Source organism: Fundulus heteroclitus, chromosome 16, assembly GCF_011125445.2.
Source record: "Fundulus heteroclitus isolate FHET01 chromosome 16, MU-UCD_Fhet_4.1, whole genome shotgun sequence".
NCBI lineage: Eukaryota > Metazoa > Chordata > Actinopteri > Cyprinodontiformes > Fundulidae > Fundulus > Fundulus heteroclitus.
The window spans coordinates 21,801,842-21,825,140 of record NC_046376.1 but is presented as its reverse complement, the minus strand read 5'-3'; the positions used below and the strand labels follow the sequence as shown (position 1 = coordinate 21,825,140).

Genomic DNA, 23,299 nt, shown 5'->3' with positions numbered 1-23,299 from the left:
TCATTCCCGATTTCAAACGAAATTAGGAAGACCCAATTTAAATAGGACTAAAGAGCAGCAAAAACCTCAATCCCAGAGTTAGCTTAGGGTTATGCTGCTGCAGTAGCTCTGTTTTAAAAAAAAAAAAAATAGCCGATTGCATTAAAAATATCAGTATGAAAATGTTTCAAGACTTTCATATCAAAGTTCATCAAACAACAGACTGGCTTTATTACCCAACAAGGGTCTAGGAAGGAAAAAATACCAAAAAAAACAGAATTAAATCTCATTCCTTGGTGGTGCATAAAGAGCCACAGGAGGCCCGACGTTTAACCATGTAAATAGCCGAGTGAAATGTACTCATGACAAACTGTATAATTACCAAACGTCTCATTAACACACACTTAACTCTCCCTCCTTCCCACCATAAAACACACAGAGGCTCTAGTGGCCAAATTAATGCTGCATGTTTTAATTTCCAGCAGGGAGCGCATTAAGAGCTGATAATGGATGCAAATCTATCGGAAATTTCTCACAGGACCAGGCGGGTTGCGCTCTGCACAGCGGGCGCAGCACAGAAACACAGGAGGCGGCTTGCTAATTTGAAAAATAGAACATTTTAATAAAGGCTACATCTCTTCATAATTACAATAATTAAAAGTACCGAGGCATCTTTTTTTTTTTTTTTTTTAAACGGAGCTCTACGGAACGCATAAGGTACACAGTTTAAACGCGGAGCCGGAGGAGCCATGAAACATAGAACAGAAAACAGACGTGCTGAGACGGATACTAAAAAAGGAATAAAAAATAGACTTTTGTTGTGTTTTTCGTTTTTTTTCCTCTCCAAACATTAAAAGGTCCCTTGTAAAAACCAAGGGGAATAAACCGACCCTGAAAACTGGGTAAAAAACATGGCAACAACCCATGTATGCACAGTTACTGTACACTCGATGAAAACAGCATGAACGTAGTGGAAATAACCAAGCGCCGTCATCTTCATCTGCAGCTCACAGTGCAGAACACACACACACACACACACACACACACACACACACACACACAAACACACACACACACACACACACTGAGGAGCATATTCTAGAGCTTCTTGTTGGAAAACATCGGTGTAAACACGTTTTTTTGGGGGGGGAAGGGGGGGGGCTCCAGGACCCCGTCCGGGGCAGTTTCCTCTACATATGCAGGCTTGTTTGTGCGACGCCTTCGCCACGGAAACAAAAGGCACTAAAGACGTGACTGATCAAGGCTTGCTGGGCAGAGTCCCAAAGCAGGGAATTAAACATTAATAGCATTTTTGCTTGTTCTTTTTTCCCCCTCTTCTTCTTCTTCTTCTTCTTATAGGAGCCCTTCAGAGCAGACAGGGAACACATCCACAAATAGCACTGCAGCAGTAAATATGTGATCAAACTCTGGAGTCAAAGCTCCAGCAGCACACCGTCCAGGAAAAAAAAAAAAAAAAAAAAAAAAAAAAAAAGGAAATTTAAACGACACGACTTGGCCACAAAAAGGAAGAACAGTTTTCCTTTCGCTCTGAAGGGGGGGGGGGGGATCCCAGCAACTGGTCTCTGGGTTACTTCTGATAAATAGTAATAGATATCTATACAATGTACATGTATATCTGCGTATACATACTAGTAAATGTGCTAGCGAGTGCTTGTGACCGGCACAGGCAGGTTTCAGACGAGTCGTTCCACCTAGAGTCTCTAGAAACGCGTTTCCCCTCCGCCCCAGCCGGCTCCTTTCACAGTCCGCTTACATCCGTATCTGCTACGGTCCTCTCCCCTGGCTCTTTTCCTCTCGTCCCATCTGCTGGTTCCTCCCCCATCCTCGCTTCGTCAGTCTTATCTTAGCGAGAGGAGGCCCACGGAGGCGGGAGGAAGCCGTCAGGAGTGTAATTCCACATGGCCCGGCGGCGAGGAGTCAGTCCATCCGCTCCACCTTCCCCAGGATCTTGCCCTCGTAGGTGGGCAGCAGGGAGCCGTCGTCCGACACCTCCTCGAACACGGCGCCACACTCGAACTCGTCGCTGGCTTTCTTGAAGTAGTACCTGCAGCAGAAGGATAACACGGTTAAGTCAGGAGCTCGCTAACTAAGCTACTAAGGAGCTAACTTTGTACATCGCTTGTCCTTTTTTTAATCGCCCCGACCCCCTGGCCAAGCCAGTCTCTGGCTTATTTGGGATCCCAGTGGATCTGGATAACTTTGCCATATTTGATCTCAGCCGCAAACTGTATCGTGCTGAGCTCTTAAGTGAGAGTAAATAAATGTAAAGTAGGAGGATTTCTTTTTTTTTTTTTTTTTTTATTATTTACCGCCCGTCACTCTGGCTCCCCTAAACAAGATCACCTGCAAAAGTTACTCATATAACACCCTCTAAGTGTAATTTCAGCTGCTGTCCACCGCCTGACTCCCAAACCGGACTAACACCCTAACCCGAACTAACAGGCCGGGGGCGAGCAGAGCATTTATCGGAGACCCGCGGTATCTCTGGAGGAGCTGCAGAGATCCACGGCTCGGGTGGAAGAATCTGACGACGCTAAGCTAAATCTGGCCTTTACAGCAAACGTGGGAGAAGACGCTCTGGAAGCAAAACACAGAACAACAAAAGCACCCAGCACAGCACCCTGAACACAACATCCCCCGCGGTGAAACGCTGCGGTGGCAGCATCATGCTGCGGGGGCGCGTTTGCTAAGCGGGACGATGGGAGCTAACTACGGAGTTAGATACGGTGCGACCCCAGAAGAGGCCGGCTTTATTTTGACCTCCTTCTGTTCCGCCGTCAGATAAAAACCCCGTCAGGTCCGTGGCGGTTAAGGCGAAACGAGGCGGAGACGCTCGGGGCGACCTGCTGATGCCTCTCACCGGCAGCTGACAAACAACCTAATGAGGGCAAGTTTAGGGTAAAAAAACCCAAAAACAAGGAGGAGTTTCTCTTGAGCCATGACCTCACCACAGCATAATGATGCAACCCTCCCCCCCCCCCTCCCCTCTAAACACACACACCTCCTAATTCCTCATTTAAGAGGAAGAGAAAACAGCAGGGGTGGGCCGGTTGCCGGGGTCTGGGAATCCACTCGTTAACTATGTAATGGAAAAAGCGGCTCAGTCTCAGGAATGTACGCAAGCTTTACGAACATGCGACACGTACAGGAGAGCGGCAGCCCGCGTGCTGCAATTAGCACGAGGGTGGCCGCTAATGAAAAGCAGCCCGGCAACGCGGGGGCCCGCAGGAAGCGGAGCGGAGGAGAGACGTAAGGTGGAAAGGGAAGAGCGTCGGGAAGCCGTCGCAACCGTTTAGAGAAGACACACACACACACACACACACACACAAAAAAAGAGCAAACGCCGATCCCTCCCACTCTTTAAAGAGGAGAAAAAAAGTCTTCAAAGAGCCACGATGTTTTTTCACAGAGAGAGAAACAGAATTTCCACTGGAACATGTTTTATGTGGCTAGATCCCCCCCCTCCCTCCTCCTCCTCCTCCTCTTCCTCCTCCCCTCCAGTTTGCACTGACATCTGGCACCAATATCGTCTGGCAGGGCCAAGCAGTACTGTTCTTTGTTGAACCGCTGCCATGTTGAAATGACCCAACTCCACACGTTCTCTCTGCCTGCTGTTAAAGCGTCACGCAGCTCGCGTTCCGAGGAGCGGACCCGAAAAAAGGAACGGCGAAGGGTACGACGCAGGAACTGAGACGAAAAACAAAGAGTTTGTCACGTCTGTCGATCCCCCCCAGAAAATAAAAGAATTGGCTGCTGTTCACATCTGGATGGGAGGGAAGTTCCTTTCCTGCCTTCCCAGTTTCATACCTGCAATTATTAACGCCGCGCCCAAGCCGGGCCCGTCCTCAACGGCGTAACAGTCTAAACAATAAACGTTTGATCCGTTTTCACTTTAAACACCCACTGGATAAAAGCCATCAGGGTAAAAAAAAAATAAAAAATCTCGCCCTCTTTGTGGGAGCGCACGTCGAAGCTGTGCGCGCTCATACGAAGCAGGCGGATCTGGCATTTAACTATCCGCCTCTCAAAAATATCCATAAAATGATTACAACATGTGTAAACACTGCACACTCAACCCAACACACACACACACACACACACACACACACACACACACACACACACGAGAGCAGCGGGAGGAGGAGGGGGGTGAAAAGGAAAAAAGAAAGAGAGGCCCTGATAGCATCAGTGAAGAATTTGCACACTGGCCATTTGTGTGAGTCTTTGTTGGTTGAAATGAAAGAGGCCGAGGCTTCAAAGCCGTGTGTATTAAGTGTGCCTTAGCATGGAAATCAATACCAGATGGGACCCAAATCGCTGCAGTTCAAACTCTCCCACTAACCCCTGCGCCGCCCTCGCTCTTGTCTTCTCCTTTTCTGTTGCACACGCACAAAAGGCCCGCCTGACACCGACTGAGCCCAGAAAATACGAAGTAGAGACACGGACAGCTGGTCTCAGCGTAGGAAATATATGCCGGGATCTCAGTGTGGCTGCTAGGCCGTGTTGGGATTGGGGGCACAGCGTCCTGCTAAAGCCCCCATGCCCAATAACCTCCTTCACATCCTTCTATTGTGATTTTATGCAACAGCTAAAACAGCAGAGCACGGCGAACAACGCCGTCCCCGCCTCCAGACGTGGTGGAGGCAGCTTCATGCTGTGGGAATGCGCTACTTTCCCTGGGACAGGCGCTACACTGCAAGAATGGAACTAAAAATAAATCAACTTTTTTTTTTTTAAATGAGTCTGTTTGTCCTTGATTTGAGCACGAAAATAAGATGATCTGCCAATGGAATGAGTATTTTGACCCCTAAAATAAGATAATTAGATATTCTGCCCTCTAAATAAGATGACAAAGATGAGTTGTTCCTCTTTTAAGTGCAAAAATCTCATTCCATTGGCAAATCATCTTACTTATGTGCTCAAATTAAGGACAAAACACCCTAATTTCAAGAAAAGTTGACTTATTTTTAGTTTTGTTTTTGCAGTGAACCGCAAGGATACAGTAAGCCTTCGGCCAAAGGCTCAACTTCCAGCACGATAATGACCCTACATGTACAGCCAGAACTACCACAGGTGACCGATGTCCTCCATCCATGCAGCCTGAGCTGAAGCTACTTTGCTAATATAGGGCAAAAAATACGTCTAGGTGTGGCAACAAAACATGCAGGTTTTTAGCTTCTCCGTAAGAAAGATCACCAGAAGCTAAAGGGGTACAATCGCACTGTTCTTAGCATCTCAACTAGGGCTGGGTTTCATCAAGGATGAGCCGATTCCATACGATTCTCGATACATTGCTCAGCTTGATTTGATTTGGCTCCAATATCGATTTTTATTACTTTCAAATTAAAGCTCAAAGTCGTTCAATCACCAAAACCAGCCAAATATTATACTTATGTTCAATTTATTCAACACTGACATGTTAACAGGAAAATAAAGTGCATTTGTTTCAATGCATTTAACGTATCACAGAAACCAAAAATGTGCCCAAACGTCTGATTTTAGGGACGAAGGCGCTACTAAAATCCTGTCGGCCGTTCCGCAAATTCATCTCACTTGCACTTCCTGGCTGTGAACAGTAAAGGTGCGTTGTAATATCGCCCCCTAGGGGTTGGGAGGTATGTCAATATTGAAAGCCAGAATATCGATATTAAATTGTTTTCAAAAACATCGATATTAATCGTTGTATCGATTTTTATGCACAGCCCAAATCTTAATCGTGTAAACCTGCTAAAAAGACGGTCATTTAACTTCTCCTCTGCAGTTCTGGTGTCCCGTGTCAACCCTCCCACACACCTGTAGTTGCCCTTTTTACGCAGCTGCTCCTTGAAGTGACCCAAGGTGAGGCTGTGGCTCTTCATGGTCCTCCGGTAAGGGATCTCCTCGCCGCAGAAGAAATAGGTCACCACCGTCTCGCCGCTGCACCCCGCGTGGCCTCCGGAGCCCTTCTTACACCTGTGGAGACGCACAGAGAGGCAGAGGAAGTGCCGTCAGAGCGGGGCCTACGGACACAGGTGGTTCAGAAATGCAAAAACGAGGAGCAGAAAATTCAGCAAAGGCGTATCGTTATTTAGCAGCTGACTGTGCGAGCCTAGAAATAGGACGGCTGTCGGTGAATGTGGGAGTCATGTGTGTGTGTGTGTGTGTGTGTGTGTGTGTGTGTGTGTGTGTGTGTGTGTGTGTGTGTAGAGAAGAAGCTCAGTGTTATCAATTCTCCTTCAGCCGGGGCCAAGGCTTTGTAGGCCGACTTCAGAGGAGCTCTCTCTCTGAACTAAGCCCCGCTCGGGTGCCAGCTCACTGAAGGACGGCCAATATTAACCATGCAAAGATATCACCGCGAAAAGGAGGCGTCGCTCAGGTGCTGCAGCGACAACCTCCTCCTGCTCCTGCAAGCGCAGAGGAGGTCCGCCTGCTTAAAGTAGCCCGTCTTTCTATTAAGGCGATGTAAACATGCGTGTGTGTTGTTCTCTGTGTGTGCAGCGCATGTGTAAAGTGGGAAGAGTTAAAAAAAAGGGTCTAAGTACACCGGAAGTTGGATGTTATAGCTCAGAGCAGCAGGAGGAGGAGGAGGAGGAAGAGGAGCAGAGAGGAGGAGAGGAGAGGGAGGGCAGGACGCTAGATGCATCGTACTCTTCTGACTGGAGACCTGGGCCGGCGGAGACCAGGCCAGAGGGGCCGGGGCCGACGAGGGCTGACCCCCCCGCGTGGACCGTAGCCTGGTGGGTCTTCTCTCGCTGAAGGCTGGCCAATGAATGCCTGAAAACGAGTAAAAATAAATAATAAAAAACAGGAAAAAAGAGGATTAAAATAAAACCCAACCAAGGCCCGAGACAAAGCTAAAGGGTCCGGCAGCACGATCGGTCGCATTAAACCACAGAGGTCAGTCCATTTCATTATGCAGGGCAGTGCAGACATTCAGACAACAGAATTCAGCCCCTTTACTCTGCTAGCCCTAAATTAAACCTCAGGGAACCAGCTAAGGAATTCATAAAACAAGCCCAAATACACGACTTCAAACAAAAGTTTGAAAACCGTAAAATTCTAGTTTGACATTCAGGAAGGAGGCGTGGCGTCCGCACCTTGGTTTGGGGGGCTTGGTGGACACCTCCTCCAGCCTGCGGCAGGCCTCCTCCAGCTGGGACAGGGTGTTGGGAGGGGGCAGCGGCGGCATGGCGGGGTCCTGGATGAAGGGCTGGGCTGGCTGGTGGCTGCGCAGGTGGCCGCAGCTTCCTCCGCCGCCCCACGTGTGCGTCTGAGTCGACGAGCCTCCGAACTTCTTGGCGCTCTGGTTGCTGCGGGGGGGCGAGAGGAGACGTTTTGGTAAGGTTGCTCGGGGGAGTGGGGGACAACAACTGAGGACGCGTGGGGCTCGCTGCGGCCGCTCACCTGTGGGACTTGTGCCTGCTCTGCCGCTTGCTCTCCAGGATCCACTGCAGCACGTTCTGGGCGGGGTCCGCCGTGTCGGTGGGCAGCAGCGAGACGCCGCAGTCGCCGACGCAGCCGTCCGCCACCCCGTCCTCGGAGCCCGAGCGGCACGCGCGTCTCGACAGGGAGCTGGAGCGCCTGGGAGGAAACAGGAGAGGCCAAATGTTTTCCACGCTGTCAGCTCAACGAGACCAGGAGAACTCTGGCCCCTTTAAAATCTAGGTTTGCTCCCCAAGAGCGAGAGAGAGCAGGACTTGCAGCAGATAACGGAAAGGTTGAGCGGAGCGGACTCACCCCGTGCTGCCCTCCGTCGAGGCGGCGCCGCACATCTCTCGGCCCAGACTGCGGCTGCGCGGGTACGCCTGGCAGGACGGGCACCGGCCGCCGCTGGAGCAGACGCCTTGCACCCTGAGCGCCGCCTCCCGTTCGATCTGCTCCTTGGACTTGGGACCGGCGTGGTGGTGGATGTAGTGGTGGTGGATGTGTTTGGTGCTCTGCCTGCTCACGAGGGTCCGGCTGCAGCCCGGGTTCAGGGCGTAGACGCCCTGGTCCGGACTCGAGGCGGAGGAGCTGGACGGCCCGGCTCTCGCGTGGGATCGCACCCCCGCGCAGGCGTAAGGCTGATTCTCCGGGGAACTGGAGCGAGGGGAGTGCTGGATGACGGTGGGCGACTGGCAGCCCGGCGTCTTGAGGACGCGGGAAAGGTGCTCGTCCAGGATGGCCTGGGGGTCCTCGTCGGAGGAGCCGGACAGGAGGGCTAAGGGATGCGGGGAGAGCTGGGGAGCACTCACGGAGATCTCCGAATCGTCCCGTTCCTCCTCCTGGAACATCGAAAGAAAGGAACAAAAAAAAAGGACAGAAAACCATAAGAAACAGGAGAGAGAAAATGAAGAGGTCCAACTCCGACTAGGCTCGCATCGCACGGACCTCCTGAATCTGCTGCAGCCGCTCCTCCAGACAGTTGAAGGCGTCCTGTTTCCTCTTCAAGCTCTCCAGGCGGGCGATCAGCTGGGCCGCGAACAGCGCCGGCTCCAGGGGGACCATCTCCTTCGGCGGACGGTTGGTGCGCTGCGGGGGGGGCGGGCGAGAAAACGGATCCATCAGCACGCGGTGCATCGCTCCTAATGGAGGCGCCACCTTCCCCAGCCTCCATGGTCATTCGCACCATTTTAAAACCACTAGCACTAATAACCAGAGCTTAACAAGCGGCACCCCAGGCTCCTTTTAGGGGGGGCAGGGGGGCGGCGGGTCCCGGCGCTCAGTCGTACCGGGTTAGGCCTCGGCTGGCTCCCCCTGTCATCATCAGCTAGCCTCTAAAGTCAGCTCACTTCAAAGACTTCCTCGTCAAATATCAAACACTCAGTAGGGGAGGATGGGGTGGAGGAAGGAGGGATGGAGGGATAGATTGATGGGAAGCCGTGGCTTTACATCCAGGAATAAAAGCCCGCATATCAACAGGGGGTGAAAGAGAACTCCAGGGAGGATGGGATGAGGGATGAAAAAAAAAAAAAAAAAGAAGTAATGGGAGAAGTTGGGATGCAGAGATGTGCGCTTTCAGGATAAAATAAAAAAAGGAGGAAGAACTGAGAGGAAGAGATAAAGGTACTAAAAAAATAAAAATGGGGTAGGAGATCAGAAAGGTTGAGGAAATGTAACCCCCCCCCCTTTCGTCACACACTGGGCACCTTTAAGCTACAGTGTTGTGACAGAGTGCCTGCACACATTTTAAAATATTTGCTTCTTTTTTTTTCGGCACCAAGTCTCTCCTGATTGTTCCTCCGTGTTTTTTTTCCCGCCTTTCCCGCCTCTTTGTAGTCAGAACAAGGGAGGCTGACTGATGGTGCCGGGAGCTGATGCATTATGGGAATGGCAGCCATCTGAAAAAGCAGTCAGGTGGGAAACAAAAACAAGCAGAGCAGCCGGATCCAATCGGCGGAGCTTTTTTTTTTTTTTACACCTCAAACTTCCCGTTTTATTTATTTTTGGAGCGTTACGTTTAAAGGTGAAGTCTGCGGTACAACGCAGAAGTATTCACTCCCATTCAACTTCTCCCACAATTTAAGGCATTTTATTCAGGATTCGTAACCCTAAACCTAAACTGACAGGCCAAAGCGACGCGAGCCACCAAGACGAGCAGCTGAGAAGGTGATTGGTGGCTCAGGAGGAGCTACAGAGATCCAACGCTCAGGTGAGGACAAGGGACAAGTAGCTACTGTTGAAGCCATTACAAAAGTAAATAAGCATGTTTAAATAAAAAACACATGGGAGACGTGCTCTGATCAGGTGGGACAAAAAAATAAAAATAACTTTTTGACCTATGTGTGAGACGTATCAGTGGGGGGGAAGTTAACGCTGCACAAGACAAGTGTCATCTGGCGGCGGCAGCATCATGCTGTGGGGATCCCACTTTTTCCCAGGGGGCGTACAGCCAGAGTTACACCGAAAGATGCACCTGGCTGCAGATTTTAGACAGTTTAGACGCAAAAATGTTAAAAACCTTCCATCCTTTCTCCTATTGCTTAATTATGAGCTTAAACCCTTCTGCGGGGTGCTGCCACCTAACAGGTTCTGTCTCCCCCCACAGCCTCAGAACCCGTCTCACGTTCTTCCCCCTTCCCCGAAAACCTTAAGCTGCCAACGAGAGAGCTCACATGACATGCTCAGAGTCTTCCCCCAGATCCTGCACTTTTATGTGAGAGAGAAAAGGAGGTGGGGTGTGAGGATGAGGAGGGTAGGGTCTTGTGTGTGCATGGATGGGGATAGGGGGGCGAGGTGGGTGGGGGGGGGGGGGGGGAAAAAAGGGGGCCATCTCAGTTGGAAGTTGTCACTTCCCCGTGCATTTGCTCCATTCATCTGTAGATCAAAGCGGCGTGTTCGTGCGCGTCACTGCGAGCATCTTTGTGTTTTTGTGGAGGAGCTGGGCTGATTTCAGGGCCCCCGGGATAAGGCGGCAGAGATCTTCCTCATCTCTCCATATTTACAGCATCGGCGGGGGGAAGACAGAAAAAAATAAAAAAAGAGCGCTGGGGCCATATAAAGCTTAGAGACCTCCCTCCTTCCCCCTGCAGACTTCAAGGAACCCTAATGGGGGGTGTAGGTGACACCAAAGTAGGCAGGGGGGCTCGTGTTTGGATGTGTGCGTGTGAGCCGGGGAGGCAGGGTCTTTGACGCCGTTTCCTCAGATCTTCGCTGGCGTTGTTGAATCGAGAATGCCAAATACAGTTTGCACAGCACTATTCATAGAACCGAGAGAGACCAGGAGCGGAGGGTGGTATGGAAATTACACTGTGGGACCCGGGCTGAGGAAGACTTCAGAGCGTGTGTGCGCGCCTGCGTTTGTGTACTTACAGGGAAGGCAGGCAAAGAGACTTGGCTGTTCATCCTCATGTTTCGCTGCATCTCTCTCTGTAGCTGCTTCTTGGAGCCCAGTTTATATGGAGGAATGCCATCTCTGAGGGAGGGAGGGGATGGTGGTGGGGGGGGGGGGAGCAGAGAGACATCACAAAGGTCAATTACCCAATCAGACACATCATTAAAGGCTGCTCGTTAGCCAAAAGGACGGATCAAACGCGCTTCAAGGAAAAGGAAATCTAATTTATTAATTCCTCTTTCAGGGCTTAAGCCGAGGTCCCGAGGTTAACCTAGTCGCTGCTTCCCGTCTGTATGCCTGTCGCAGCAGGCCGGGCTCCAGCTTCAAACTGAGGTAGTTCTGGGGAGGCTCCGTTTGCCCCAGAAATGACACTCATTCCCAGCCCGTCGCCACACAACGCTGCGTTCTAGTTAGCCGTTTTTTTTTTGGGTTTTTTTTAGCAACAAGTCCCATACTTTTCCAGATTCAAATCAGCAGAGTTATCCGTTCCTTCATTGAACTTTTATAAAACTCTGAATAGAAAAGAGTATTTTTTTTTTTGACGCGGATGTTCCTACGGAGATCGGGCTTCCCGCGGAAGGCCTGGCCCGAGCGAAAACAGCGAGGGAGCATTAAGACAGCAAAGGTTGGGTTAGGACTGCGGCTGGCACTTATTTTAGGGATCACACATTCCACCACCGGTTCTGACGGTCAGTCGGATCGAAACTTGAAAAGGAGGATGGAAAAAGCCTCAACGGCAGCGTGCCAAACGCTCAAGCCCTTTTCCGGTTGACGTAGCATCAACTGCGTGAGCCGCTTCCGTGGCGAAAAACGGTCACAATCAGAAAAGTGTGGAACGTGTCACCTGCACGTTGCATTCTGGGTACAAGGCCTTTGTTTGGCCAGTGGTATATAGCTTGGTACTCCACATTACTCCTGACTTTTTGAATTCCTGGAGAGGAAGCGAAACGTCTTCAACTACGGAAAACAAGTCCAGTTGCTTTGGGGTTTTTTTTACTTTTTTTGGGAATTCTGGGTACTTCTAACGTCGTAGAGCGTAATGTTGCCTAAATAAAACAGGACTCTCGTAGCGTAACTTGCTTCACAAGTTAACAACAATCTGCAAAAAACGGATTCACAGGACAGAACCAGAAGCAGCCTCTCCTCTAACTGGACTGAGGGTTGGACGGTTCTGCTAGCATGTCTAGGCAGACCGTCTGCTGGTCCCACTCGCGTTGGAGCGTCCGCCCCGATCGTCCTAGGACCTCACACGTGATTGGCTCATCCCACACTTTGGACACTTTCCGTTCTCCTTGGCCCTCGCCGTCTCCCTCCATGGCCCACACAATTGAACACAAGCTCGAGGCAAATAACCTCTTCTAGAGACGGAGGTTCTGGAATCGGCCTAAACTGGACAGACGACTGGGTTGAGTCTTATTTTTATTTTATTTTTTAGACAACGGGACAGGGATTAAAGCCTGAAAATCCATTCGGTTCAACGTTTGTCCGTGTTCCACGGTTGTTCAGACGGCAGAGAGCACAAGCGTCCGTTTCCCCAGCAGCTCAAGCGAAGGCGTGCTTACAGCCGGCATTAACGCCTCTTTAAAAGAGTTAGTGGAGGGCGTGACGCGAGCGCTCGACACGAAGACGACTTTAGCTCAGCGTCCGTACGTCTAACGGCAAACGGCGGCTCCCCAACCAATCTGAGGAGCACTTTTCTACTTTTGCTTTGAAACATTACAGTCATGCGCAGGAGTAAAGCCGCCCGCCCCCCCTCCCAGGAAAAAAAAAAAAAAAACACTCCCAATCTTCATTTGGCAAGCTCTGCCGCAGCCAGCCTCTGATCTCTGCACATCAAAAGGCTGGTTTGTAAGATAAGGTAACGTTTGAAGTCTGCACAGCTGCATTCCCCAGCGTCCAAGCAAATCCATAAATAAGATATAAGCAAAAATCCCCCCCCCCCCCCCCCCCTCCTCAGCCCCCCCACCCCACCCGCCTCCTCTCTCTATCACCATGCTCATTCTCTTCCCAACCGAACGCCTCCTCCCCCGGTACCGTTTTCCTCATTTTCTATTTTTCCACCCCCCCTCTGCTTTTATCTGTAAATGTGACTCAAATGTTTATGGGTCTTTATAGCTGTGACCTACTGAGCGGCAGATACTGCGATCAAGGCCGAAGCGGGCAGGAAATGAGGAGAGGGGAAGTCGGTGTCCCTGCGGCTCGGGCTTTCAAACTGCGCTGGGCAAAGTGCAGCCGAGTTGGACCGTGTGTCCCGGTGACTGCAGTAAAAAAAAAAAAGCTGGTTTTACAGCTGCCACGTTTAAGCCAAGCCGAGGGTTTGCACCGAATATCAGCTCCTGGGTATCTCCGGCCGCGCCGTGCTCCATCTGGACGTTCTCACCGCCGTCGTCTTTAAGGCCGTGAGCCGGAGGAAAACTTTGGACAAGGATTCTTCTGCTCTGGGTCCCCAAAGAAAGACCCCCCCCCCGACCTGGAAGCACTTCACAGCACCTTGTCAGCTGAGGTGACACGTGATTCTGCAGAATGAGAACGAGGCCCGAGGCACGTAGGGAGATACGGTCATGCCACATGTGGGTAGATCGCTTTATGGCTCGCATGATGACACAACGACCAGAAAGCCTCTGGGTTCTTGATGAGCGAGCGCTTGACTGGGAAAACCCAACGCAGGCTGATGATTCACAAGTTTTCAACAAACTTGATTGTTGTTTATGTCAAACAGAAAGAAACCCCCCTCCCCCATTCCGCTCCCATCAGATCATCAATGTTTAGATTTTAAAAATGAAAATTAAAAAAACAGGAGCTCCAACAGGGGCAGGATGCGGCGCAGAATCTGCTTGGGCTTGACCTTAGAGATCAGGCAGGCAGTCTTGTGGCGCGATCGTTGCTAGTGAGGGCAGAGGACTCGGTGTCGGCTGTTTTTAGCATCGGCGGAGGCGTTTGGAAACGAAGTCAGATAAAACACGGCCATTAAGGGAGGAAACGGCTCAGAGTCCAGCAGAGTTGGCCTGTTTCAGTCTTTTTAACGGGGAAATCTCCCCCCTCTCTGGGATGTACGCACAGAAACCGCTATTATAACCATGCTAACAGCGCTAACTGCTAATAATGATAATAATAATAATAATATGAGTTTCAGTGCTTTGCTTCTAGATAAAAGCTTTTAAAAACAACCTGGGGATCCAAACTTTACCAACCAAACTCTGACCTGAGCATGTCCAACATCATGTCTACACTCCTAGGGACAATGGAGAAGCATCAACCATCTGATCTGTGACTAACAACCACAGAAGAAGACGCCGGACGAAACACTTTAGCCAGAAGTACAGCAGCAGAAGAAATGAAGCTGGTGGTGGAGTTTAGGTTTGCGAGCGGACAATACGACAGCCGGCAGCGGTCGGCATCAGGTATTCGCTGCAGGATCGTTTAAAAATACTTTTTTTTTTTTTTTTTTGGTAATTACACACTGCAACTATAGAGACTGCTGCTAAAGATAAGATAAGATAGTCTTTATTGATATCACATTGGAGAAAATCACTTGTCACATCGGCTCAATAGTCAGTCAATAGTCAGGATTAGGAAAGGGTGCATACAAATACAAAAGGAATCGGAATATATATATATATATATATATATATATATATATATATATATATATATATATATATATATATATATATATATATATGCACATATACTGACATATATTCACTTGGTGATTGCAGCAGAAGTTCTTCCGGATCATTGCACAGGTTATAGCACAGTGTATTAAATTGATTATTGCACATTAGTTATTGCCCAAACTTATAACAGTTGTGGTTACAGTTATTGATAGCAGCAGAAGTCACTTCTTTCAGGATTATCTCACAGTGAATTAGATAGATTATTGCACGTTGGTTACAGTTACAGTGCAGCATTGTATAATCTGATAGCAGCAGGAATGAATGACTTGCGGTAGCGCTCCTTTTTACAGACAGGGTGTCTTAAGTCTAGCACTAAAGGAGCTGCTCAGCTCCTCTACAGTCTGGTGCAGGGGGTGGGAGGTGTTGTCCATGATGGATGTGAACTTGGACAACACCCTCTCCTCTCAGCCACTTCCTCCTGAAAAACCCTGAAAATCTAAACGTTCATAAAGTTACTATAAAAGGGGCTTCATGCATTTATTGTCGGTTCGCTTTTTGATGCGTAAATTTAAGCAGGAGCGCGTTGTGAAGCAACAGGTGGGGGAGGGGGGAGCGCCGCGTGATTCTACCCGTGACGGGTCCTGGACCTCCTTTTCGCCCACGTCCCCACAGGGCCTGCCTAGCCATCCACTTACACGCTGCCGTCGGTCACGGACATGGCGTCGTCAGTCAAGGCGTCGCTGGAGACCTCGCTGTCGTTGGTGCTGCTGGCGGGGGCGAAGGAGCCCGCGTGGCAGGGGCCGCTCTGCTCTCCTCTCTTGTGGGACCTGGGCAACGACAGATGAACGTTAACACGACTGAAACCCGGACAGGTTGTTGATTTATTTTATTTTTTTACAGCCCTTCCTCCGATGTTTGGCAAAAAGGGGAGAAAAAAGATGAAATGAAATAAACGTGGGGATGCGTCACCTCGCCTGCTAGGAACGGCAAACATGACGAACAGATGTGACAGGCTGGTGTTTGGGGGTGGGGGGGGGGGGGGGGGGGGGCTGGCAAACTTTGTGGGAAAACTTCTTAAATGTCCCACAGTTTCTCTTTCCACCCCTCTCCCTCCAGCAGGCATGCCCCGCTGTGTTTGCATTCTTGCCATGGTACAGGAGGAGGAAAGAGCAGGGAGGGGGAAGGAGGGGGGGCAGGGGGGGGGCTACCCCTTCACACAAAAACGTTTGGGGTGGAAGCATGGGAGTGTGTCACAGAAGGAAAGAAAGGGGAGAAAAGGGAAGGAGGGGAGGGTCTCGGTACGGAGGGAGAGAGACCCAGCATGACTAAAGCTGCAGCCCCCCCCCCCCCAGCTCCAGACTGACCTTCAGAGGGGCTCGCAAAGAGTCAGGTATTTAACACAGCTGGCCCGGCATTCTTCCCTCCCTGCCTCTCTTTCACCCCCTCATTTATCCTTTCTCCTCCCTCCCTTTCAAGAGCTGCAACCGTCCTCTCTCCCTCCCTCTCTCTCTCCCTCCCTCTCTCTCTCTCTCCCTCCCTCTCTCTCCGTCCTTCCTTTCCGCTCTGAAAGCACGCCTCGTAGTCCCCGTCCCCTCGCTTTTTCAAAAGGAAGAAAAGATAAAAGTAAAGAAGGGAGGGGGGGCGGGGGTATCTGAGGAGAACTCACAAACAACAAGGGGAGCAAAGCGTGGGGGGGGGGGGGGTGCTGTACTGTAGCTGCTGCCATTAAGGGTTTGTTTTCGCTCTGAGGAGGAGGACTGGAGTCAGAAGAGACGAGGAGGAAAAAGGACGGCCACAGGTTCCCGACTCTGCTTTGGCCGCCGGGCTGGACGCTGCTGCTGCTGCTGCGCACTGCCGGTCCCCCGGCTGAAAGACAGACGCCCCCCCCCCCCTCTGTCTAACTAAAGGCCAACCGGGCCGGCTGGGAATATCGCCGTCACCGTCCCTGACTGACGCCATCCGGTGACGACTGTCAAGGTCACACGTTTGGCACGGACCGCCCACGGCTCTGCCGCCATCCCGCCTGTGGCTGCGCACCCTTTGTCAGCTGGCTGAAAGAAGGCGACTACGACCTTCACGTCGCTCGACAGAATGAAGTGGAGCGGTTCCTAACAGCGGCGTCAGCGCTGATTGGTACGCCGTGCCCAGCGATGCAGCCGATGGATTCTGACCACCGGTCAGAGACGGATCAACGGAAAAACTTCCGATCTTCCGGGTGGCTGATCGACTTGTACGATTTTGTTCTCAGGTTTTGTTTTTTTTGGGTTGCCCTCTTCCCCCCCAGTGAAAACAACAACAACAACTAAATCTAGCAGCAGGAGAACAGAAGACTGTCGATATTGGAAACGGGAAATTGTAAATGCTCCTCCTCCTTCTTCTTTTACTTAAACAGAGCAGGAAAAAAAAAAAAAAAAGAAAAAAAGCTACGAAAACACACAAGTGAAACTAGCCCCACTTCAAAGTGACATCTGAAGAGCCGCCGCAGATTTGAATCTGCGCCTGAAGGCTTTTTGACAGTGGCGAACAAGAGCAGACATAGCACAGCAATGTCATCATCTATTATTTGCTGGCTGGGGCCGGAGCCAACCCCTGCTCTGTGAACTTTTCCTCTGGAAGACGATCCCTCGCTCTGCGGAACCATTTCAAAGCTCCGGAAATCCAGGCGAGCGCCAGCAGAGGGCTGCTGCTGCTGCTGCTGGAGACTTTGGGAAGAGAGGTGGAGGAGGAGGGGGGGATAGAGAGAAGGGCCAGGGAGTTTTCTGCAAACTTAGGAGGAAACTGTGTTGTACCTCTGCACATGGAGACTCAGCCCAGGATAATTGTGCATTAAGGTGTGAAAACAGGATATACACATTAAAAATAAAAAAGGTGCTGCAGACATACCTGTATCCCTTTTCGATCATCTCCACCGCCCTGTGCGTAATGGGGACCCGCTGGCCCCTCGCTCCAACCAGCGCTTTGGCTTTGAAGTCGCAGTCCCACACCTCCTCCTCGTTGAGCGTGGGCAGGTATCCACAGACCACTTTGAGGCCGCCCAGGGAGCCCGGCCCCACGTGACCCGGGCTCTCCCCGCCCGTCCGGACGTACTCCAGGTAAACGTCCGAGGTCAGAAAGAGCTGGTAGGCGTTCTCCTCCATGTCGGCCTGGATCTCCGTCTGCGCCTGGTCGAACATGGCCGAGTCGATGTGCTGCCGCTTGACGCTGTCCCGGATGAAGGTCTTGGTGGCCGGCTTCAGCTGCTTGGCCACCACGCCGCTGCTCTCGACGTAGCGCTTGTAGATGGCCTTGGCGACCCTCTGCGTTTTGGGCTCCTTCAGGTCCATCTGCCGGAAGCCGTTGCAGGCGAACCAGAAGTCCAGCGCGTCGGCGCTCCTCTCGCGCTCCAGGAAGGTCCTGAAGAGCAGCGCGCCGTCCTGGTCCCCGAGGAGCGAGTGCAGGGACTTGGTCCAGCGGGACGGCGGCGAGTCCGGGGAGGCGCTGCCCTCCGGCTCCCCGAGACCGTCCTCGTTCCTGCGCGCCGGGGAGCCGAGCACGGCGGCTTTGGAGGCTCCGGGGGGCTTCATCGCTGCGGCTTTGCTGGGGTAGCGCGGCGCGTCGCCCTCCTCCCCTGGCACAGGGGGTCGAGGGGCATCTTCGCGGAAACTGCTGGCGACGATGTGGTCCATGAGCGGCCGGCTCATGTCTCTGAGAGCAGCAGGAGACAGAGCGAAGGGAGAGAGAGGGAGAGAGAGAGAGAGGGGAGCCTGTGCGCTGATCGCCTCCTCTGAGCTCCTACTGTAATCTCCTCACTCTCTTATGTCGGCAGGGGGGCTTCTCTCAGGCTGCCCGTCTTCTCTCTGAAACACAAAGTATTGATCTAATCACAACCAGATCCGCCCCGACTTCAAAGAGACAGAGGAACGCAGTCAGAGCCTTTGCTGGGTTTTTACAGAGAGAGGGAGAAGAAGAAGAAGAAGAAGAAGAAGGGGGGGGGGGGGAACCAGAACCGAGCGCACTGAAAACTGGAGGAAAAACGCTGCTGCAGCATTACATAAAGCGGAGTTTCTCACATTGAACCACAACCAATGGGACCCCCCCCCCCCCCCAAAAAAAACAACAACAACAACAACAACAAAAAACGCAAAGAAACAAGAAATCTACTGATTTATCAGACAAAAAAACGCACAGGCGCACCATTTCACCTTCAGCCGGACGCGCTTTACGCACGGACGTGTCTTCCTGCCTTCCCCTGTCACTTTCTACTTTTCTCATTCCCAGGACTCTCCATCTCATCAGGGGCAAGTTAAATTACCCCCCCCCCCTCTCTCTCTCTTACTCCCTGTACCTGTAGGACATCGATCAACCCAAAGAGATGGAAAAACGTGACCAAACTAGTGAACTGGGAGTTGAACTCCTGGGGCTTCAGGGCGCTCCAGTTGAGAAGGGAAAAAAAAAAAAAAAACCCTCAACACTCACATATTATTTACACCAGAGATCCATGGCCATACCGCGAGAATATCATCTTAGTTACTTTAATCTGTAAATGCCTTTTAAATTTCTCTAATGGCGAACATTACAGCCAAAGTCCACAGAACATCAAAGTCTCCGCTCTTGCGGGGGAGGAATTGCTCAACAAGAGTCGGGTCGGCTACTTTCTGAAGAATGTTCTCACGAATAATCAAGTCTTAAAGCAACCCCCCCCCCCTCCAAAAAAAACAAAAAACGAAAAGCGAAATAAAAAGGAAAGCGGGTGGCATAAACTGTTCTTATTTTAGGAAAGTGGCCCATTTTACCCCGAACGTCACTTCAAAGGCACATCAAAGGCAACTCCAATGAGGGCGAGTTTGAGGAGTACACGCAGTCTTCCAACTTACCATCGATCCACGAGTTCCGTTTCCCCCCTCTGCAAATTAAACTCCACACAGACAAAAAAAAAGCGCGTATAATCCAAGCTGCTGGCGTCCAAATGCGGCCCAGGGACGTAAAACTGCAGCGGGGGAAAAAAATATGTTTTTTTTCTCTCTCTATTCCCTCCTTATTCCTTTTTTTTCTCCCCTCCTCCCGGGTCGCTTTCAGACTGCCGTGCCGCACCGCAGGTCTCTCCTGTAGGCGACTCCAACACCAACTGAACCGGGAGGCTGGAGCAGCAGCACTTCAAAGTGACGAGCCGCCTTGCCTGGTCCTGGCAGCGGCGTAACAAAACAAACGCGCCTTTCTCCCTCCCCAATATGAGCAGGAAAAGCAAATAACGCCCCCTCCTTTTTAGACATGTCCCACCCGGCCGACGCGAAGCGCACTTTAAAGATTCTTCGTCTTATTTACTAAGGGCGCAAGGCGCTTTTTTTTTTTTTTTTTTTTGCAACAAGATCTGCGCGGATCGCGAAGTTGGAGCTACGGCGCAGGACCTTATCAAAGGCAGGCAATCTTGAGCCAACTCCCCGAGGGCTTGGAGCGTCAGAAGTAACTGATCTGCCGCCCCAGCAGCATTGTCGATTAAAAGAAAAACAGCATTTACGTTACAAATCCTCTGTTGCCACTTTACAGACGCTGGCTCTGCGTCCTCTAAAGCGCACATGAGATTTAATTAAATGCACCCAAAGCCACGAAGAGTGGTGGCGGTGGGTAATACAGGGGTCAGTGATTTTTTTTTTGTCTTCTTTATTTATTTTTGGGCATGCAAAGAGAATTTAGCTGTGCAAAAAATAAAGATAAAGCACTTTAAAGAAGCGTGTGACCCTCCGTTGACGAGGCAGAGCCACGCAAGTGTATCCTGGCAGCTGGAATGGCAGATCTAACCCCATAAATGTTCTTCATAATCGAGCGGAACACGTTATAATGAGAATGAAAGGACGTGCTCGCTTCACATCTCCATTCACTATCCAGGTTTCCGAGCGGCGCGCTGAATAGTAGCCGTGACAGCAAGCGTTGTTGTCGCTCCACAGCTCCCACCAGTGGCAGCAGGCGGACACGGCGGATGAAAACATCTGCTCACTGTAAGGAAAAGTGTTGAGCGGTATGGCAAGCCGATGCAAATTTATTCCATTCCTCTGCAATCTGGAAGTTGTTTAGACTAATCCAGATTTTTCTGTGACACTAGTTGAGCAAACACTCTGACTAGTTGCACTTTTTTGTTGCCAACTAGTAGCACTCTAGTTTCCTTTTTCACATTTAAATGTTCAAGATCAATTCAATGTTATTTAAATAGCGCCAATTCCCAACACGTCATCTCAAGGCACTTTACAAAGTCAAATTTAATCGAATCAGACAGACTGGTCAAAAAGTTTCCTATCTGAGGAAACCCAGCAGATTGCATCAAGTCTTGACAAGCAGCATTCACTCCTCCTGAAAGAGCGTAGAGCTACAGGGAGAGTCGTCTGCATTGTTGATGGCTTTGCAGCAATCCCTCATACTGAGCATGCATGAAGCGACAGTGGAGAGGAAAACTCCCCCTTAAGAGGGAGGAAAACCTCCAGCAGAACCAGCCTCAGTATGAACGGTCATCTGCCTCGACTGACTGGGGGTTACAGAAGACAGAGCAGAGACACAAAAGCACAGAAACACACGTTGATCCAGGAATCCTTTCTATTTTATATGGTAATAGCAGATGATCTGCCTTCCTAGATGGTGTAATAGCTAACAGAATGTTTGACCGGGTGTACCTACCATGAAAAAAAAGACAGATAACTAAAAGTTAAAAGTTGAAATAACAACAATGCAAATTGGAGAACAGTAGGAGAACTAAGCAGAGTGTGAGAAATAGACCCTGATGTCCTCCAGCAGCCTAACCATAACTACAGAGATAGCTCAGGATAACCTAAGCCACTCCAACTATAAGCTTTGTCAAAAAGGAAAGTAGTCTTAAAAGCTACACATTTTAATATCAGAGAGATTTAACTTGAGTAAATATAAAACGAAACTCAGAAATGATAGTTTAATTTATCAGGGTGCCAAAACTATTCAAACCCACCAGGTTCTATGTAAAAATAAAAATCAATCAACTCCTTGTGAAATCAGGAATTAATCATATTTGTTTTGGAAAATAAAGACCTGATGAGGGCCTGACCCACAGAATCAAGAAATCCTTTCAATGGAACCTGTTCAGGAACATGGAAAAGGATAAAACCTCTGAAAAAGCCATAGATCATTCCTAAAACTAATTAAACCAAGACAAATAAATGCAGACATTTATTAGCCTGGAAAGTGGTTTACAAAACCCTTCCTAAGGTTGCGGGACTAGCCTTAGGAAAAAAAAAAAAAAAAAAAAAAAGAAAACGCAGTGAGGAATATTATGCAAATCTGGAGAAATAATAGAACAATGGTGAACTTTCATGCCAAAAAAATTCTCCAACACCACATCTTCAACTCATTTAGGAGGTCACAAAATACCCAGAACAACTCCTAAAGCCTTGGAGGTCTCAGATGCCTCAGTTAAAGGGGACATATCATGCAAAATTCCCTTTTTTAGCCCTTAAATACCTATTGCTGTGTATGTGGAGTCTCTAGGAATGCAGAAAATGTGAATATAGTCTCTCCAAGAGCTGCATAGATATCTTTATGTTCTTGTTGGGTCATATTTTTTCAAGTCGTCGAGTTCTCTGTTTCTTGTATATCCCCTCTAAGGTCAGAATTCATGATTCAATGATTAGAATGAGACTGGGTAAAATAGCATCCAGCTTATGGAATTTCAGCTGACATACACTTTGGTTAGGCAGAACAAAAACGATGCAAAGTTTACCAGCAAACACACATATTGGCTCATGAACACCAAATCAATGTCTTGGAGAATGTCTTCTCTCAGAGCCAGGTTGGGTTTGGAAGCTTGTTCCCTTCTTAATCAATTAAAGATCCCCTTTTTCTTGTCAGATATTTTAATTTACCAAAAGATCTGAAGCACTTTAGTGTGACATTAAAGCAAAACCAGAGGAAATTCTGTAGCAGCAAATGCTTTTTCACAACTCTGGATAGGTCATACTAGTCCTCCTCTGGGTCAAACGAATAAGACACACAAAAACAACCTGCCATTTCTAAACAGTCTGTGAAAAGCCACTAAATTTTTCCTTCAACAGAATAGGTATATGATGTTGTATTCTGTTCTACTTCTGGTCTGCTTCTCTTACTGGCTTCCATGTTTGCAGGCTGCTGCTCTTTTACCAAGATAAAATACCAAATGCTGCGCTCTGTGTTGGGAACCCTGGGAACCCTCATGTGATTGGCTCAGGAACCAGGAAGTAAACACGGGCTACACTCTGAACCGAAGTAGTCTGGACCGTACCTCTAGGTTTGAAAGGAGAAAAACATGACTAAGACGTTGTTGACTAAGAGGACCGATTGTTTATAGGGAATGTTACTTATATCCTGGGTGACAAATGAGAATAATTTACAGTAAAGCTCCTTTAAGTACTAGTAAGCCACTGAACTAAACTTGTAAATAACTTTTCTTGTACTAGTGTCACTTTGATCAGCCCATTTGTTAAAGGTGCTGTGAAAACAGCTGTAATAATGTATGTCATGCAGTAAAAATAAGATAGCTTACCCAGTTCACAGTGCTGGCCTCGACACGTCTGTGGATCCTCAGCTTTCTGAGTCATCAGCAGCAACAGATGAGGCTGGGGAGCGACTTTTCCCCCCTGATCAACCATCAGCAGTGGTGTCCCCCAGAGGTGTGTTCTCTACCCACTCCTCTTCTCTCTGCACCTCAGTGGACCGGTCTGTGAAACTCCTGAAGTGTGCAGATGACACCACTGTCACTGATCTGATCCAGGACAGTGACGAGTGTGCGTTAAAGACAGGAAATGCGGGCGCGCTGGTGACGCAGCGGGTAGCGTGACCCACGTACGGAGGCCTTAGTCCTCGACGCGGTCGACCCGCGTTCGACTCCGACCCGCGGCCCTTTGCCACATGTCTCTCCCCC

At 49.8% G+C, this 23,299-nt stretch overlaps 1 protein-coding gene across 2 annotated transcripts; it reads right to left on the bottom strand.

Moving 5' to 3' along the window:
• Positions 1 to 577: 577 nt before the first annotated feature.
• LOC105920126 (axin-2) lies at positions 578 to 23,064 on the bottom strand. Of its 2 annotated transcripts, none has more exons than XM_036148060.1 (11): positions 19,263 to 19,672; positions 17,293 to 18,245; positions 15,105 to 15,236; positions 10,771 to 10,873; positions 8,350 to 8,490; positions 7,717 to 8,243; positions 7,384 to 7,560; positions 7,077 to 7,289; positions 6,628 to 6,753; positions 5,794 to 5,952; positions 578 to 2,044 (listed from the first exon to the last, which is right to left on the bottom strand). In XM_036148060.1, exons 2-11 carry the CDS (start codon positions 18,087 to 18,089, stop codon positions 1,918 to 1,920), a joined length of 2,502 nt encoding a protein of 833 aa, XP_036003953.1. In that variant the 5' UTR covers positions 18,090 to 18,245; positions 19,263 to 19,672; the 3' UTR covers positions 578 to 1,917. The 2 variants fall into 2 exon arrangements, with proteins under 2 accessions (XP_036003953.1, XP_036003954.1); XM_036148061.1 differs by lacking the exon at positions 19,263 to 19,672 and adding an exon at positions 22,922 to 23,064 and having other exon boundaries at positions 1,918 to 2,044.
• Positions 23,065 to 23,299: the final 235 nt, after the last annotated feature.